The following is a 19,010-nucleotide window of genomic DNA, read 5'->3' on the forward strand; positions in this document are numbered from 1 at the left end:
TTTTTTTTTCTTTTTTTTTTTTTTTTTTTTTTTTTTTTTTTGAGAGGTTTTTGCTATAGGGCACATATCCTTGCCAGAAAGACAGAGTCAGAGAGACAGGAAGCGAGAAATCACCCCCTAGGGGGGATGACCACACTGCAATCCCTTCTCCTCCACTCTCCTCTCAGGATCTTGGGCACACAAACACATGCGTCCAGCATGAGTTTAAGCCACCAGGTCCAAGACTCAAATTGCAGTCGACTACATGGGAGTCCAGCGACATAGCCATTATGCCAACTGCTGGTCCCACATTTCTTGTTTCTTAAATTTATTTATTAATATAATATAAATAAATAAAATTTCCCCCAATTTCTTACCTTCTGTCATTTCCACCTTCCTCCTACCCTGTCTCTGGTATCTACAGTTGCTTTCCATTCCTTTTTTCTTTTCTACATTTTATTCACAAAACATCTTAATTAAACTAATGACTTTCAATAGCAAGTTTACTTGATATATAGATGTCAGTAAACATAATTCTGACTTTAGGCATGAAACTTTGTAAGTAGAATGAATATACTATAAAGTAGCACCTGGCTGAGGGTATAGCTTACTATAGTCGTTAAATAGGTATTTTTTAATATATACTTAATTTCAAGAAAGGCAGTTTTAGCTTTAATAAGTCAAAATAAAAAAAAATGTTAAGAATACTTTGCTTAAGACTTTAAGCCAAGAAATAGGTTAGGATTTTGTTCAAACAGTAGGTACATGAACCTATTGTCAGCTCAAGAGAAGACAAAAATCCCCAAATTTGGAAAACAAAGCATAGAAGAAAACCAGTAATGTTTTAGTCAGAAGTCATAACATTCTATTTCACCAGTTTAGTCTCATGTACTTTATCTTCTGTTGTGGTCTGATCTTTCCATTTAAGTTCTGGAGGATAATATTTAACTCTGGATTTCTCCCTACCATTAATTTGGCCATTTTCTTAGTTGTTTCTGAAACCTTATTTCTGTGTGTCTGTATTTAGTTTTCCTGATATAGTACTCCCTTCAGAAGTTCTTGGAGAACTGGTCTAGTGTCGCTAAATTCTTTCAGGTTTTGTTTATCTGAGAATGTTCTTGTGTTTTCTTACCATATGAAGGATAAGTATAAGGTATAGTATTCATGGTTGAAATTGTTTTTCTCTCAACACTTTGAATATATTTTCCCATTGTTTCCTTGTTCACATAGTTTCTGATGAGAGTTCTGCTGTTAGCCTGATGGGATATCCTTTGTAAGTAACTTGATGTTTCTCTCTTGCCAATCTTAGTATCTTGTCTTTGTTTGTGGTTTTGGTCAATCTGGCTACAGTGTGTCTTGGAGAAGAGCTTCTTGGGTCGATTCTATTTGGAGTTCTTCGTATTCTTGGATTTGGATCTTTGGATGCTTCTCTTGGTTTGGCAAGTTTTCTTCTAGGATATCATGGAATAGATTATCAATGCCCTTATTGGTCTCTTCACCATCTGGGATACCAATTATCTGAATGTTTGGACATTTAATGGTATCTAGTATTTCTCATATATTCTCATTTTGGAGAACTATTTTTTTCAGTCTTTGTTGTGGATTTTTCTAGTACAGCGATTCTGTCTTATACATCTTAAATTCAACCTTCTATATGATCTAGCCTGCTTTTAATACTTTTATTACAGCCTTCATCTTTATCAGTTCCATTTGATTCTTTTTTATGGTATTTCCTCTTTCAGATCATGCAAGAACTTTCTCACCTCCTGAAACTTGTCAGCTTTTTTCTCTTGCATCTTCTGGAGTTCACTGTCTGTCTTCTCTTCCATCACTGTTAGCTTTGTCACTGTGAATATTCTAAACTCTTTATCAGATATTTCCATGAGTTTCATTGTACTGTCTTAGATGAAAAGGAGTTATTCTTTTCCCTTGGGGAAGAAGTATTTTCTTGGTTTCTCAGATTTCTTGTGCCTCTGCAGTGATTTCTGGTCTCATCCGATGGGTTATATATTTCTTCCTAGTATTTGAAGTTCAATCTGAGCGTTCAGATGAGTGCAGATGAAGTGATCTGCGGACTCACTGCCATTCTGTTTTTCTCCCTTTGTGCAGCAGATTCAGTGGGAATTGAAGAATATTCTGACCCTAATAATATTCAGGTGTTTGATTTCGGTTCACTTAGACCTGGCTAGACACTTACTGTGTGCAGGTTGAGCAGCAATGTGGTGAAGATAAAAGAAAGAGAAAGAAAACAGAGAAAGAGAAAAAGAAAAACTTAGAAAATTTTTTAAATTTATTTTTTCAACAAATCAATAAATGAAAACCACATGGCACACTAGTTCCAGCTCCATTTAAGTCTTTGCCTTTCCTAGATGGGAGGGGGGAAAAGGTGGGAATTACAAAGAGAAAGAAGGCTCTGAAAGCCAAGAAAATACTTTACCTTAAAAAATTAAAAATTCAAAAATTAAAAGAGAGAGACAGAGACAGAGTGAGACAAAGAAAAGGATATTGCGGGGGTGGGGAGGAGCTATCCACTAGTCGATGGGCTTTGGAGGGTGAAGTCTTAACAGAAATTCTTCATTAGTTTAGTTCCTGAAAGCACTAGTGGGCAATATGTGGTCTTTTATATTTCTAGGCAAATTCTATGATTTTTTATCCTAAATCTGTGAAAAATGTCACTGGTAATTTGATTGGAATTTGAATTGCATTAAATATATAGATTAATTTGTGTAGAATTGACACTTTGATTATATTCATAAATGTAAGAATTTGTTTATGGACAGTCAAGTCTTTTCCATTGATCTACATGTCTGTCCTTAATTCAAGTGTTATGCTATATTGATTACTGTAGCATCACAACTAGGTTTAGAATTAGAAATTTTTAAATTTTGTTCTTTTTCAAGATTTTTTTTGGTTATTGTACACACCTTACATTTCCATATGAATTTTAGGATTAACTTTTCAATTAATACAAAAATTCCAGCTGAGATTTTTGCTAGGATTTATGTTGAATCTGGAGGTCAGTTTGGGGAGTGTTCTCATCTTAATAGTAGGTCTTCCAGCCCATGAAGTTGTGATGTCTTTCCATTTATTCTGGTCTTCTATAGTTACTGTCTTCAGTATTTCATAGTATTCTATGTGTAAGCCTTGTGCTTTTTTTCTAGGCTTTAAGTATTTTATTTTTTATGCTATTACAAGTAAAATTGTCTTCTTAATTTAATTTTTGGATTATTTATTGCTAGTGTACAGAAATTTAATTGCTTTTTGTATACTTTTTTAATTGCAACTTTGCTAATATACACTTATTAGCTCTAATAGTTTGATCGATTTCTTAGGATTTGTATATATTTTTTTCATGTCATCTCTGAATAGACATAGTTTTACCTCTTTCTAATCTGGAAGCCTTGAGCCAGCCCCATAATGCAATTGTTAAGCTCTGTACATTGGGAGTGTATTCTACAAGGCCAACTGCAATACAGGTCCCAGCCCCAGCAACTTTAAAAACATATTGAACACATGAGCTTGTGGGGAAAAAAATCCTGATGGGAAAAAGAAATGTAAGAAAAACTATTTTAGTGAGACCATACACCATCAAGGGTGCTTTTTCTGTCTGTCTGTCTGTCTTTCTCTCTCTCTCATGAGCACATGTGCCCTCTGAAAATTTAAAACAACAACAAAAATTTATCTAGATGCCTATTTATTTTTCTTCTCTAGTTTCCTTCATTAGAACCACCAGTACAATGTTGATCTTAGGATAAAAGCATTCAGTCTTCATTAAATGTTCATCAGGTTGGGAAGTTCTTTTGTATTCCTATTTTTTGAGCATATTTCAAAGAGTTTTGGATTTTGTCTGATTCTCTGTGTCTGATAACATTGTCCTATGTAAGATTTTTGTCCATTATTCTATTAATATGGTATAGCTCATGGAAGGATTTTTGTATGTTGAATCACCCATGCATTTCTGAATACATCCCACTTAATTGTGGTGTATGACATTTTTTATATATATTGCTGGGTTTTGTTTATTGATGTTTTGTTGAGGATTTTTCCTTGTATGGGGTTTGTAGTTCTGCTTTCTTTGGTTTTCTTACCAATGTAGTACTTGTTTCACAGACTGAATTAAGAGTTCTCTATATTTTTAGAAGAGATTATGAAACATTGGTATTAATTCTTATTTAAGTGGTTGATAGAATTAACTAGTTATAGCCATCTGGGCTGAGCTTTTCTTTGAGAAAAAAATTTTTCCTCCCAGTTTAGTCTGTTTGTTATAGGTCTACTTGAGTTTTCTATTTCTTCTTGAGTCAGCTTCGGTAGTGTATGTGATTCTAGGAACTTACTTGTTTCATCTAAATTATCTAATTTTCTGGCCTGTAATTATTCATAGTATCTCTTTATAATCCTTTTTATTTTCTGTAATGGTAATAACTCCTATTTTAATAATGAGTTATCTCTTTTTCTTGATAAATCTAGCTAAAGGCTTGTTAATTTTGTTAATATTTTTACAGAACCAACTTGTCTAATTGATTTTTCTGTTCTTTTTCCTCTATTTCATTTATTTCCACTTTCTGCCTTGAGGGATAGTTTTGCTGGACATAGAATACTTGGTTGATAGTCTTTCATTCAGCCCTTTGGCTATTTCATCCCATTGACATCTGGCCTCCATGATTTCTGAAAGAAGTCAGCTGTTAATTTTATTGAAAACCCTTTATTATATGATAATTTTTCTCTGCCTTTGTCATGATTCTTTACATGAGTTTTTGTCTTTTGATAATTTGGATATTATGTTCCTAGATTTGGATCTCTGAAATTATCCTACTTGGAGTTTGTTGAACTTTTTCATTGTGAAGATTGTTTTCATCAAATTTCAAACTTTTCAGCCATTAATTCTTCAGATACACTTTTTGTCCCTTTTTTCTCTCTGAAACATACACTGTGTATATGTGTGTGTGTGTGTGTGTGTGTGTGTGTGTGTTTGATGTTGTCCCATTAGTCTCTTAGTCTGTGTTCATTTTCATTTTTCTTTATTCTGTTTTCTTTCTAGTCTTCAAACTGGATACTCTTAATAGACCTAGCTTTTAGTTCACTCATTCTTTTTTTTATTTATTTATTTTTATTTTTTTGAAGAGGTTTTTGCTATAGGGCGTGTGCGCTTTCCAGACAGACAAAGAGAGACAGAGAGATAGAAAGCGAGAAATCACCCCCCCCGGGGGGGGGTGGCAACGCCGCAATCCCTTCTCCTCCATTCTCCTCTACGGATCTTGGGGACGCACACACATGCGCCTGGCATGAATTTAAGCCACCGGGACTTGAACTGCGGTCAGCTATGTGGGAGCCCAGTGACATAGCCATTATGCTAACTGCTGGTCCCACTCATTCTTTTATTTAAAGAATTATTTTCTTTAACATTATTTATTCATTTATTTTTAATTTTGACCAGAGAGGGACAGAGTGAGAGTGAGAGAGAGAAAGAGAAAAGTGAGAAAGCAAGCCACCAGGTCTGGAACTCAAACCATGGTTGGCTAGGTGGGAGTCCAGTGCCCTTAATCACCCTGCTGCCTGCTGGTCCCAGTTCACTGATTCTTTATTCTCCCATTCATTTATGCAGAGGAACCCTCTCCAATAAATTATTTCAATTATTGTACTTTGCATCTTTAAAATTTCCAATTTGTTCTTTTTAATAAATTTAACTAACTGCCTTTTTTACCCTTCTGTGCTCGCACCATACTTTTCTGCTTTTTGATGTGTGTTATGATTTTATGTTGAAAATTTAGGCACCCATAAAGGTATACATAAGATATATAGATAAGTTACAAAATAAAATTATATTTTTAAAAAATTAAGGTAAATACGTAGGGCCCCTAGGATTGATTCCTGGTGGGTTTATGAGTAGAGGGTATAAAACTGACTGATGGACACAGACACTCTGCTCTCACCTTCATGATGTGATATCGTGAAACTCTGCAACACACCCACTCCCACCCTCATCCAGCTGGTCCCTGAACCTTCAAACTGTGAACTGAATAAACCTTTATCCTTTGGAAAAATAGGAAAAAAAAAAAAAAAACTGGACACTTTAAATATTATAAAAAATCTGGAAATCAGATTTCTCCCCTTGTTCAGGGTTTGTTGCTTTTGTTTCTGTTTTTGTTATTGCTGCTACTGCTTCTCATTGTTTAGTTGCCTGCCTGAATTAATTCAAAATAAGTCTGCATTCTTTTTTTTTTTTTTTTTTTTTTTTTTTTTTTTGTGGGCACTGAAGTCTGTTAACTTTAGTTCACTAGTGATTTACTAAGATGCCCAGAATCAGTCATTTTCGCCACCTTTGTTGAGTGGCTCTGTGTGAGAGTGTGTGTTAGGAAATGTCAACTCTCCAGCAGTTTTCAGCTCTTCCTTAACCTTTTCTTGCTTGCTTATATAGGACTTACAGATCAGCCAGAATAGAGGAATTATGGTTTTCTCAAGTCTTTACTGTCCATGTGCACTGTCCTACACATTCATATGTCTTTCTACAATCTCAGGAGTATAAGAGAACATTTTAAAGCATCTGTGAACAAATCATGTCCTAATTTTTCAAGTTTTTTGGTTAACCTCTTGTTAACCCCCAGTGGTTTCACTGCCTCAGGCAGCCGCAGTGTTAAATAATTCCTGTTGATTGCTTTCAGCAGACACCTTAGGGATAAAGGTATTTCCACAGTATAAGCCCTGAGGCATGTCAAAAAATTACAAATCCTGAGCATATTGCTTTTATATTTAGCTGCCAAACAGGTCAAATAATGACGTTCTCTGAAAGTGGAGTTTTGAGATAATTCCAAACCACTTTTTCTTTCTTCATTAGCTGTTAAGCTGGTATTTTTGATAGCTTCCATGATTGCAAGGCTGTTGATTTTTAAGCCTACCATGAGGCTAGGGAGAAGGTAATGGGAATAGGTCAAGTTAAAGTGACACAAAGGGACTATTCCTTAGTACAGAAGCTAAAAGCTGTGCAAAGGGGGTGGGATCCCACATAGTCAACTGTGGTTTGAATCCCAGCCCCTGTGGTAACATGTCTGGTGCATGTGCACAGATGTCCAGGATACTGACAGGATAGAGAAATAGAAGGAAAAAAGGGTTGTGGCATGACCAAGCCTCATTGGGAGGTGCATGCATGTGTGCTTGCTCTCGCTCGTTCTCTCTCTGCCATATGCATGTGCCCCGTGGTATTAAAAACAAAATCTACAAAGCTCACTATTTATAAGAAGTTTAGTCATTTTTCTTCAGATGAGTACTCCTCAGATCACCACAATCCATTGGTTAATTTCCAGAGTTCTGGAAAGGTTGATCTGACAGTTTTTTGACAGTTCTTGTTGCTTTTATGGAAGAGTAGATTTTCTGATCTTACTCAACTCTTCTAGAAGTGCTCCCCATTCCCACTTTTTTAATGAGTTATTCACATGACCCCCTCCATTTTCATTCACATAAAAGTCCTTCTGAATGACTTCTTTTGGAAAGAATAATATGCTACCTCTTGTTTGTTGTGTTCTTAGTACTGTGTAAGAATTATTTAAACACTCTGGTGAATAATCTTTAGTCATTATTACATGTTACAAATTTTCTACCAGTTTGTGGTAGAAAACCGTCTTTTATTATGTCTTTTTTTTTTAAGAGATTATTGTTATAGAGCATGTGCGCTCACTGGAGAGAGAAGCAGAGACTGTGAGATGGAAAGTGAGAAATCATCTAGGGGAGGGGATGGCCATGCCGCAGTCCCTTCTTGATTCTAATTTGGGATCGTGGGCACACAGGCGCATGTGCCCAGCATGATTTTTAAGCCACCACCAGGTCTGGGACTCCAACCACAGTCGGCTATGTGGGCATCCTGTGATGTAACCACTACACTATCTACTGCCCCCCTTTATGATGTCTTTTAATGATGTTCTCACTTTTAAAAGATTTTGAATATATCTATATTTTCTTTTATGGTTTTTGGTGTCTGGTTTTTGAAGTTTCTTTTTAAACTTAAGGTTATTCCTTTTTTTTTCTAGTAAGTGGATACTGTTGCATTCTTACTTTCCTATAATCAACTTGTGTGTGACATAATTACCAGTTCAGTTTCATGTTTTTCCACATGGCTATTCCATTATACCAGCCCCACTTGTTGAAATGTCAACTCTTACTTTACTGATTTCCTGAGCCAGTCTGTCATAAGTCAATTTTGCATAGGCAGAGCTCTGTTTCTGAACTCTGTTTTGTTCTGTGGGTTAGTTTCTCTTAACCCAAGTCCTCTTAACTCAAATATCCTATTCTTTCAGAGTATTTTGATTATTCTGAGCCTTTGCTCTTTTTCTGAATTTATAACTCAAATGAGAGAGAACATCCTTAAATATTGATTCTTTCAAATTATAAATACAATAATGTCTTCTTCACTGTCAGAACAATTTTATACCTTCTTCTATATACGTCTTACATATTTTGAATTATATTTATTTCTAGACTCTTTTTTTAAGCTATTGAGAATGGTATTCTTTAATATTCTTTCCTAATTATTACAGTTGTATAGGACTTCTTTTGTCCTTCAGTATATTTTGTATTTTTTTTTTTTTCGCTATAGGACGTGTGTGCTTGCCAGACAGAAAGAGAGAGACATAGAGACAGAAAGCAAGAAATCACCCCCCAGGGGGGATGGTCACGCCGCAATCCCTTCTCCTCCATTCTCCTCTTGGGATTTTGGGCATGCACGCACATGCGCCCGGCGTGAGATTTAAGCCACCGGGTCCGGGATGCAAACCACAGTCAACTACGTGGGAATCCAGTGACATAGCCATTACACTAACTGCTGGTTCCCATATATTTTGTATTTTGATTTTATATCTCGCAAATTTTACTAACCTCACCTGTTAATTCACTTATTCATTCTAATAATTTTATCTATAAGTTTTTTTCTGTTATCCATATAGACAATAATATTTGTTAACAGTTTTGTTTTCTGGCCTATCCTCATAGCTTTGGTTGTCTTGACTTACTGTACTAGCAAGGACTGTCAGCTGAAAAGAAGTAATAGAGAACGTCTTTTTTTTTTAAGAATATATTTTTTAATATTTTTATTTTGTTTTCTCTTATACATTCAATCATGTTATTTAGCTTACAGAGTGAATATTTCAACATGTGAACATTTCTCCCTTGTCCAGTTAATAAAACTATAAAATTATCTTCAACAGCTAATACCACATTTCTTTGTCCTATTAATGCTTTCCCTCTCTATTTTTCTTCTAAATATCCTTCCTCACACTTTACTCTTTCACGCACACTATATCTGGTATTCACATCCATTTACTGTGTTCTAAATCCTTTAGTCAGTTTCAGTCACAGAGTGCAGACACTTGGTATATAAAGAATATTTATTTAATTTTATTTATTCAATTTTTCTTTTTTTTTTTTAGATAGAGATTTTTGCTTTAGGACATGTGCTCTCGCTAGAGACACAAAAAGAGATAGCAAGAAATAATCCCCACCCTCCAGTGGGGATGGTCACATCACAATCTCTTGTCCTCTTGGGATTTTGGACACCCACACAAATGCACCTTGCATGAGTTTCAAGCTTTTGGATCTGGGACTTGAACTGTGGTCAGCCAAGTGCAAGTCCAGCAATGTAACCATTATGCCACCTGCTGGTCCCAATGATTATTCAGTTTGACCAGAGAGACACAGAGACAGAGAGGGGGGAGTGAGAAAGCAAACCATTAGATGTGGTACTCAACTGTAGTCAGCAATGTAGAAGCCCAGTGCCTTAACCACCACACCACCAGCTGTTCAAGAACTCTTTGTTTTACCCCTGACCTAAAGGAAATAATTTCACCAGCAAGTATGCTTAAAATAGGTTTTAGGTAGCAAGCCTTTATCAGAAGTTTCCTTCTAGTCCTAGTTTTATAAGAATTTATATATTTTTTAAATCATGATGGATATTGGATTTATCATGCTATAGAAAGAAAGTCCTATTCAGTTTAATTATTTTATTTCTCTCTTTTTTATAGCAAAGAAGTTTGTCATCCTGATATTGGCGGCAAGATCATAATGTGTCCTCAGTGTGATAGGCTTTGTCCATTCTGGAAACTCAATATTACTTGCGAGTCCTCAAAGGTAATTCTTGTTACTCTGAATATTTACATGTAATGACAGATTTTTTTCCTTCTAATAACAATTTTAATATAAAACAGAAATTATATATTTTTTTCCTCTAAGGAATTCAGAAAGCTATTTTTCTAATTAAACTTCCAACTTTCATCTGGAAGGTCATGTGTATACTCCAAGTGTTTCTCTTTTACAAATAATAAATTGGTATTAAAATCCTTGTCTAAACTCTCATGGAAGGTCAGGGAGGAAATGGTAGAATCAAAACTATTTGAGTACTTCAAGTAATCAAAGCAGGAATTTCAAACCCACCTTATCTCATAAATACTACTTAATGTGTTCACTACTCTTAAGTATTTGACTTAGTTCAACTGAGTGGAAACCTGAAATTAGATCTTAAGTTTTTCTACTTAAAAAATGTGCTGAAACTATAAAAGGCTTCAGAAAGTGAAAGATGGAATTAAAGCTTGAGTTTATTTTGGTGTAAAAAATTCATACATACTTTTTTCATAGTATGTTTTTTTCAGAAGCTTTCTAGACCTTGCTGGTCAGACATACATATGTTATAGAAGATACTCACTTTGTCTCATAATGTTCTCACAAAAATATCCAGGTCTCTCTATACATACAGATAGTCTAGACTGCTGTGACTTTTAAAAATTTAGGAGGTGGGGCTAACTCAGGGCCTGGTGGTTAAGGTGGCTGGATCCCACATAACTGATTACATGGGTCAAGTCCCAGACCCAGGCTTCATAAACATGCCCTACACATGTGTGCTCAAAATCCTGAGATGAAAGCAGAGAAGGGATTGCAACATGGCCATACCCTCTGGGGGGGGTGCTTTTTCACTTTCTCTTTCTCTCCAGCAAGTGCACATGCCCTATAGCAAACACTTTTTAACTTCATATTTAGTCACATATCTCTTTACAGTGTATGTTTCTTTTTCCAGCATGAATACCATGCATATCAGTCAAGACAGATATTATTATATACATTATCATCAGTAAATAGCTTCTCATTCTTTTGTCAATTAAACATACTTTTACCTTTTTTTCTTCCCTTTTCTCCTCCCTCTCATACTAAACTTTTTTCACCTTTTATTGATTCACAAATGATCTTAATTAAACTAAGAATATGGATAAAGCTAAAATCTAGTGACATGGGTGCTGTAATTTTCTTCTGAAACATTTTTTTTCTCCCTCCATTCCCTCTTTTACTAAAGTGAGGTATAAACTAATTTATTTGCAAAAACAAGTGAGTTTAGTCTCAATTTGATCTGTTATTTGCACAAAGCCCCATAAGAATTTAATTTCTGATGCAAGGCAACAGATACTGTTGTATTATTGGACTTACGCAAATAACTATTCTCCCACAAAATAAGAAAGCTCACAAATATTTTCCAGTTGCAGAGAGGTCAGGAAGGGAGAAAAGTTTATGTTTCAATTAAAAAAACTAGCCTCACTGAACAAATTGCCGAACGTATTAAGAACTCAAAGAAAACAGAAATCCTTAAATCTGAAAGACAAAGCATAGAAGAAAATCAATAATATTTTAGTCAAAAGTCCTAGAATTCTATTTCATCCATTTACTCTCATGCAATTAATCTCTCTTTTGTTGAACTTACAGTGTTACTGTGGTCTGACCTTTCCGTTTAAATCCTGGATGTTAACATTCAACATTATTATTACTATTTTAGGTATTGTCCCTACCATTAAATTGGCCATCTTCTTGGTCGTTTTAGGTTCTCTTATTTCTGTCTGTCTGTCTTTAGTTTTCCTGATATAGCACTCCCTTCAGAACTTCCTGAAGACCTGGCCTGATGTTGGTTAATTCTTTCAGGTTTTGCTTATCTGAGAATGTTTCAGGCTTTTCTTCCCGTATGAAGGATAATCTTGCTGGTTGAAATTGTTTTTCACTTAACACTTTGAATATATTTTCCCATTCTTTCCTTGCTTCCATTGTTTCCAACAAGAGGTTCAATGTTAGCCTGATGAAATATATTCAAGAGGTATAGGACAAGCACTGAGACTGAAGGGAGCTTACTGTACTCAGGCTTAAATCTCTAGACAGGAAGAACGATGTCAGCTTACTTCAGAGTGTCTTCTGACAACTCTGACATATATTTTCCCCTTGTCATGATGTTTTCTACCTCCTTGTCCTGCTACAAGAGTTTAGGAATCATTATATGGTCCCAGAACATACTACTCAATTTAAGTCTGATTTTAACTACATTTATTGCTGTTACAGTGATGCCAATTTAGATTTACAAAGATTGAATACAAATATCACTTTGACACACTCAGCACCCCTCTGAGACAGGCAGAACGAGCAGTGTGTCCACTATACAGGTTAAAACACTAAAGATCTGAGAGGTTAAATAATCTGCTTCAAGGTTACCCACCAAGTAATTAGCAAATCTAGATATTGACAACATTTCAACCTCTCTTATTATTTCCATGTTCCTCACCTGCTAACAGTGACATCAGGCACTTCGTTCTTAAATCCAGCTTGATATTTGAAAATTTGTTCCACCACTTAGTTAAGCTGATTGATTGCATGGTGTGGTCAGCACATGGATTTTTATACCAAATTTATCAATTTAAATTGATTTCATTGCCCCCTCCTCAAACACAAATTCTATACTATAAATATCTGTTACAGGTTACACAAAGTAAAAGACTTGAAGCTAGTAAGAGGGAAGCAGAAGCTGGCTTCTTGGAATCTTGATTCCTAAAGTAAGGATCACTGGTTAGCTTGCATCTCAAGGCCCTGAGTTAAGTAGGTGCCAATGATGATACCAGAGGCAAACTGTACCCTAAAAGTACATTTTTCCCTCACACTTGGCAACTCTTCTCTTCTCTTGTTCCACCTACGCATCTTAAGTACATGACTCTCCAGTTCGTCCCTGTGTGTGTTTCTTTTATTCTGTTCCAATTTCCTGAAGGATCTGTCCCTTGAGTCTTGCCAGAGTAGTTTCCAAAGGGAAAGAAACATAAAGAAATATGAATAAAAGGACAAAATAGAAAAAGGTTCAAAGAGGAGAATAAGAGAACTTTTTCTGTTTGTTAATTCAATTATCTCTTCTTTATTCATACATTTACATATATATATATATATTTATTTCTATTGCTTTTTTTTTTTTTTTTGGAGAGGTTTTTGCTATAGGGCATGTGCGCTCACTAGACAGACAGAGACAGAGAGACAGAAAGTGAGAAATCACCCTCCAGGGGGAATGGCCACGCTACAATCCCTTCCCCTTCATTCTCTTGGGATCTTGGGCATGCATGCAGACATGCCCGGCGTGAGTTTAAGCCACCGGGTTCGGGACTCAAACCGCAGTCAACTACATGGGAGTCCAGCCACACATTAATGGCTGGTCCCCCTCTATTGCTTTCTTTTGGAAAGAAATATTCATTAATTAATGCATATGCTTAAAAGGATTAACAAATTAGAAATAGAAATACAAATTTCAAATTAGAAATACAAATACAAATACAAATACAAAATCCGGAACTAGGAACATAGTATTGCAAATACTTGATTGATAGCATTTTTGTGATTGAGCATTGAATAAAGTCTATAGCTTTCTAGCCTTTTCAAGATAAAAAGAAATATGGTAAGTTTTAGTATTTTGTCCTTATATTATTATAAAAATTTTTATTTTGCAAGAAGAAAACATAATTAATGGTGGTTTTTCATGATTCTGTTTAGTTCCTTGGCTTAAAACTGTCATGACTCCATATACAACTCTTTTGTGCTCCATGTGACCACAGCACTATGCTGACTTAGGGCACAGCTGTCTTACTCTCCATGTATCATACCAGGCAAGCTAGGCTAGGCCTCCTACCAAGAAAGCCCATGTTTCTCCTCTACTTCCTACTTCCATGTAGCTCAGAGCAGAACACAGAGTGGAAAAGCTAACCATCTTAGCCTTTCTTTCTCTCTGGTCTTTGATTCTCACACGTGTGGCAAGAATAGTAACATCATCCAGGTTTAATGCCCCATAAGAATACGAGACATGTCCCTCCGCCACTGAGCTGATCGTGGCACTGGCAGTAAACCTTTCTTGCTGTTCCTGTTTCTTTTCTCTGGCACTAACAGGTGTGTTTCCATTGATGTTCTTCAAAGAGTAGAGCTAGGAATTCACAGGCAGGGTTGTTTTCTTTCTGGAGTAGGTAGGCAGAAGTGTCAGGGCAAGTAGTTCAGTATCAAATAGAGAAGGACTTGCACTAAGTCCTGAAACAGGAGTGACAGTGTGCAAGCCCTACAAAGCATTATAACACAAAGAATCGTTTTCCCTAGGATTTTTCTTATAATAATTTGAAATAAAGGATAAGGCATAACATTGGACAACATTAGACAACAACATGGAAAAGATGGTTCCATAAGAGTCAAAACTAGAAGATTTTAAATACGTGGTCTATGGAATCCCAGGACTAGAGCAGTAAGTGAGGAGCATTGTTCCCTATCACAGTACTGCATTTATTCTGTTTTTTTTCTTGAGCTAGATTTTTTAGAGGAATAATTAGATGACAGGCAATTTAGGATTGTGCCTTCTGATCAAGTTCTATGTGAATGATTAGGGGGACATCTATATACTTTGAAACCAGATGGATAAGGTGGTGGTGAGATAGATATAACTTAATTAAAATAATATAATTAGTGTTTTTACATAAGTGGCCTGGGTGTGGACCACAGTGCAGCAGTAAAATACAACATGCTGAGAGGCTGACCCTCACGGAAAGGTTGCAGGCTCATATCCAGAGACCTCCCTGAGTTCCCTGGACACCCGTGCCCATTATTTTGACTACTGGGGCTGAGGGTGGATTTTGCCATCAAGACCCTGTCAGGGGTGCTCTGTGTCTTTCTCTCATGAAATAAATACACTTTTAAAAAATACTTTTACATAAATAAAAGTTTATCCACTTTACATGGATTAAAAAAAAAACTAAAAAATCAAACAAATGAACCAAAAAGAGCTAAAATGAAATAGATATCTTACTTAGAAGCAGCTTTTGATATTTTTTCAGCATTTGAAGTTTGCTTTATTCACCTATAATTTCTTTTTCTACACAATCCCCATCTTTGCTTTTCATATGTTCTGTTATAAGATAGATATATGCATCTATTTTTCTATTATCTATGTAGTTGGTTTTAGATGTAAAAATGCTCACTAAAGAGAACTTAGTAACTAATTGAAAGACTTACCAGGAAGTCATAGAGGGAGACAGGCTATTTATATGCTATCAAAGAGATGAAACTTAGCCCAACTAGTGAACCGAGCATTCTTTGGCCAGATACCTGATTTATCATTCATGTTCATCATACTCACTGTAATGTTAGCAAAAGCACCTGTGCATCCTTTATTGCACTGAACGCATCTGTCACTGAAAATACTTTTACATAAATAAAAGTTTATCCACTTTACATGGATTAAAAAAAAAAACTAAAAAATCAAACAAATGAACCAAAAAGAGCTAAAATGAAATAGATATCTTACTTAGAAGCAGCTTTTGATATTTTTTCAGCATTTGAAGTTTGCTTTATTCACCTATAATTTCTTTTTCTACACAATCCCCATCTTTGCTTTTCATATGTTCTGTTATAAGATAGATATATGCATCTATTTTTCTATTATCTATGTAGTTGGTTTTAGATGTAAAAATGCTCACTAAAGAGAACTTAGTAACTAATTGAAAGACTTACCAGGAAGTCATAGAGGGAGACAGGCTATTTATATGCTATCAAAGAGATGAAACTTAGCCCAACTAGTGAACCGAGCATTCTTTGGCCAGATACCTGATTTATCATTCATGTTCATCATACTCACTGTAATGTTAGCAAAAGCACCTGTGCATCCTTTATTGCACTGAACGCATCTGTCACTGACGGTAGAAAAGCCATCTCTGGGTTTGAGGAAATAGCTCTCCTGATGGGGGGCATCTCCAAATAAACCTGTTTTGTACGTCTCTTACTATGAAAGGCATGAATTCTGGACCTTAGCCTCTGGCCAGGGTACAATGATAAGATGCTTATTATAAATCAAGAAGTTTCTTAGAGGTCACTGTATTCCTACACCCATACTACTTCCTTAAATTCACTCTGACAGCTTATAAAAGGAGGTCATTATTCGAATCCTGATAAAGGCTTTAAACTGAATAGAATCAGCACGGGTACACCTATTTTTTCATTGCAACATGGAAAGATTCCCTTGGAAAATGTACTCTGGCAAATATTGCAAAGGCTGTTTGTTTTAAAAAGAATGAGAAATTCCATCTATGAGTTTGCAGTAGATATCGTGATTGTTAAGCTAGGAATCAAATTTTAAAAGAACCACAGACTCTAAGTTCATTTGTATGTCATTGTTGTATTTTCCAGAAATTGTGCATCTTTGACAGTTTTGGAACCCTGATTTTTGCAGTATTTATGGGAATCTGGGGTAAGTTATTTTCACTTTTTTTCATGCACTTAATTTTAATAGTATTACACAGATCTAAGGACATCAAAGTAGCCAACTTTGAGGACCTTGGATTGCCCAGGCTTCATGTCCTCCAGAATTCCATTTGTAACACTGAGGCCATTGTGTCTGTACCGTGCAAAAATCTTTCTCAAAATGTGGTAACTTCAAAGAAAAACCATGTTTCTCATATTTACTGCTTGTCCTAATTCTCTGATCAGCTGAGAGATCTACAGGCATGGGCTGGCTCAGCTGATCTCTGTATTGTGATGGCCACTGTACTGGGGTAAATGGTCTGGCACTTGGAGGGTTAGTCTGACCTATAGGGCTCAGCTAGGAAGGCTTTTCTCTGTTCCACATAGTCTCTCTTTCTCCACTAGGCTAGCCCAGATTTCTTCACATGGTTCTAGGGCTCCAGAAGGAACCAAGAAAGGACAAGGCCCAGTGCATAGGCATTTTTTCAGCCTATGGCTGCATCAAGTTTTCCAGTGTCCTGTTAGCCAAAGCAAGTGATTTGACCATGTCAGTATCAACAGAGGGAGGTGAGAGGACTCACTGTTACTCCAACAGTCCTCACAGCTGCGATCCATCTCATCTTCAATGAAAATGGGGTGGAGAGGATGCAGTAGCATAGGGATTATGGATGAGTTTTCTCTTTACACATGTTAGAGTGAATATTTAATAAGGATGTGCTACTCTTTTAATAACAAACTCTTTAATACATAGAATAGGTATAATCCTAAAAACTGTAATTCCCATATAGGAACTTTAACACTATATTATTTACTTTGTATAGTATCCTTAATGTAATGAGGCAATTATTTTCTTTAAATGAAGGCTATTAAATGTTTAATTGATGTAAATGTTCTCACATCGAATTTTAAAATTCTATTTTCAAAGATAAATACATTTCCAATGTTATTGTGTAAGTCAAAGGAACAAGAGAAAGCCAGATGGTGAGGCCATGGTAAAATGTGATGCTCTGCAAGGCTGACCCATGAGGGAGGGTTTTAAGTTTACATGCCAGAAACCTCCCTGCATACACTGGGCACACACATGCTTGTGATGCAGGGCCAGCTGGGGCCGGAGCTCAGCAGCAGCATCAGGGATGTGTTGAGGATTCTCTCTCTCTCTCTTTCTCTCTTTCTCTCTCTTTTGCTTGGTCATAGAAGAAATGGATAAGTAAACTTGGGGTGGGGAGAACAGTAGAGTACAGGTTGTAGGAATGTGGGGGAAAAAAATCCTAGTCTGTTATTCCTGAGAGGGCAACACATCAACACAGGCAACTCACAGAAAGTCCCTTACAGGTGCTCCCAGCAGTATTTCTCTCTTGTAGTGCTTGTGCCAATGAAGGATCTCCAAGTGGATCACAGAACAGACAATCCAATTATTTTGTATACTTTTTAAAGATACTAGTTGCCACCCTAGATAAACTGAAATGTAACATGGCCAAACTTAGCCAGTAAGTTACATTGTCCTTCAGACAATTAGCATGTTTTGGCTAGAGATCAAACTCTGGATAATATTTGACACATAGAAGAATAAAGAGCAAATTTATTAAAAGAGCTTTTGTACTTCTCTACTGAAAAATACATCATTTTTTTCCAGGAAGAGCTTGGTGATGAACGAATGGGTTAGCACTTTTAACTTTGTCTTCACTGTAATCTTAGCACTTATTCGTAATCTGTAAAATTCTAACCCATCTATTGAATTCCATGTACTAATGGAGGTTGACAGCTCCAATTAAAGAAGACTTTTTTTAAAAAAGCAAAATATATATGTGTGTAGATACATACATATTTATTTTGACACTGAAAAATGGACCTCAAAATTCCTAGATAATCTTCCTTTCCCTGTTCATTAACTTCACAGTGTTTATAGAATAACTTATGTGCTGGGCTGCTGCTTTTATTTCATCTGAATTTACAATGCAGAAAACATCTCAGTATTGCTTATAGTGTCGTACGTGTGTCTTCAAAGATATGTATTATGATGAACTTTTTATCTTAAGTGCTTTACATTATTTTCCTTTTCACTTCTACCTCATGAGAACTACCACTGTAAACGCATTACAGAAGGTCTGAAATTGCAGAACCACACAGGCAGAGTCTCATGTGAAGTATTCATATCCTCACCATTATATTCCTGTAGCACCTCTTTGTACCCAAATGCATGGCACTTAAAAGTATTTTTCAGCTCCCTAGAAATGATAGAAATGGGGGATCGAAAACATTTTATAATCAACATAGTAAAGATCTCTACTTACCTAAAAAATGTCCACCCTTTCAGGCCAAACCTGCTCACCTATTCGTACTGACCCAGAGTCCTAAATACCAATCCATGGTCAAGACAAAAATCCTGAACTCTCTGCTCTGCTTCACCAGTCATTTTCACATGGTCAAGACAGAAATCCTACCCTCTCTGCTCTGCTTCACCAGTCATTTTCACATCTTCAGACGATTTACATCCAAAA

The 19,010-nt window shown here is 36.0% G+C and overlaps 1 protein-coding gene across 2 annotated transcripts in view; it reads left to right on the forward strand.

Moving 5' to 3' along the window:
- Positions 1-19,010, forward strand: part of ANO6 (anoctamin 6) — a 217,026-nt gene that overhangs the window by 156,679 nt on the left and 41,337 nt on the right. For both annotated transcript variants that reach the window (XM_014584198.2, XM_006168558.2), the window contains 2 exons: positions 9,984-10,089; positions 16,459-16,519. In XM_014584198.2, the coding sequence (XP_014439684.1) occupies positions 9,984-10,089; positions 16,459-16,519 (167 nt within the window). The remainder of the gene's footprint in view (positions 1-9,983; positions 10,090-16,458; positions 16,520-19,010) is intronic.

This window comes from Tupaia chinensis, unplaced genomic scaffold (assembly GCF_000334495.1).
Source record: "Tupaia chinensis unplaced genomic scaffold, TupChi_1.0 Scaffold145870_1, whole genome shotgun sequence".
Taxonomy (NCBI): domain Eukaryota; kingdom Metazoa; phylum Chordata; class Mammalia; order Scandentia; family Tupaiidae; genus Tupaia; species Tupaia belangeri.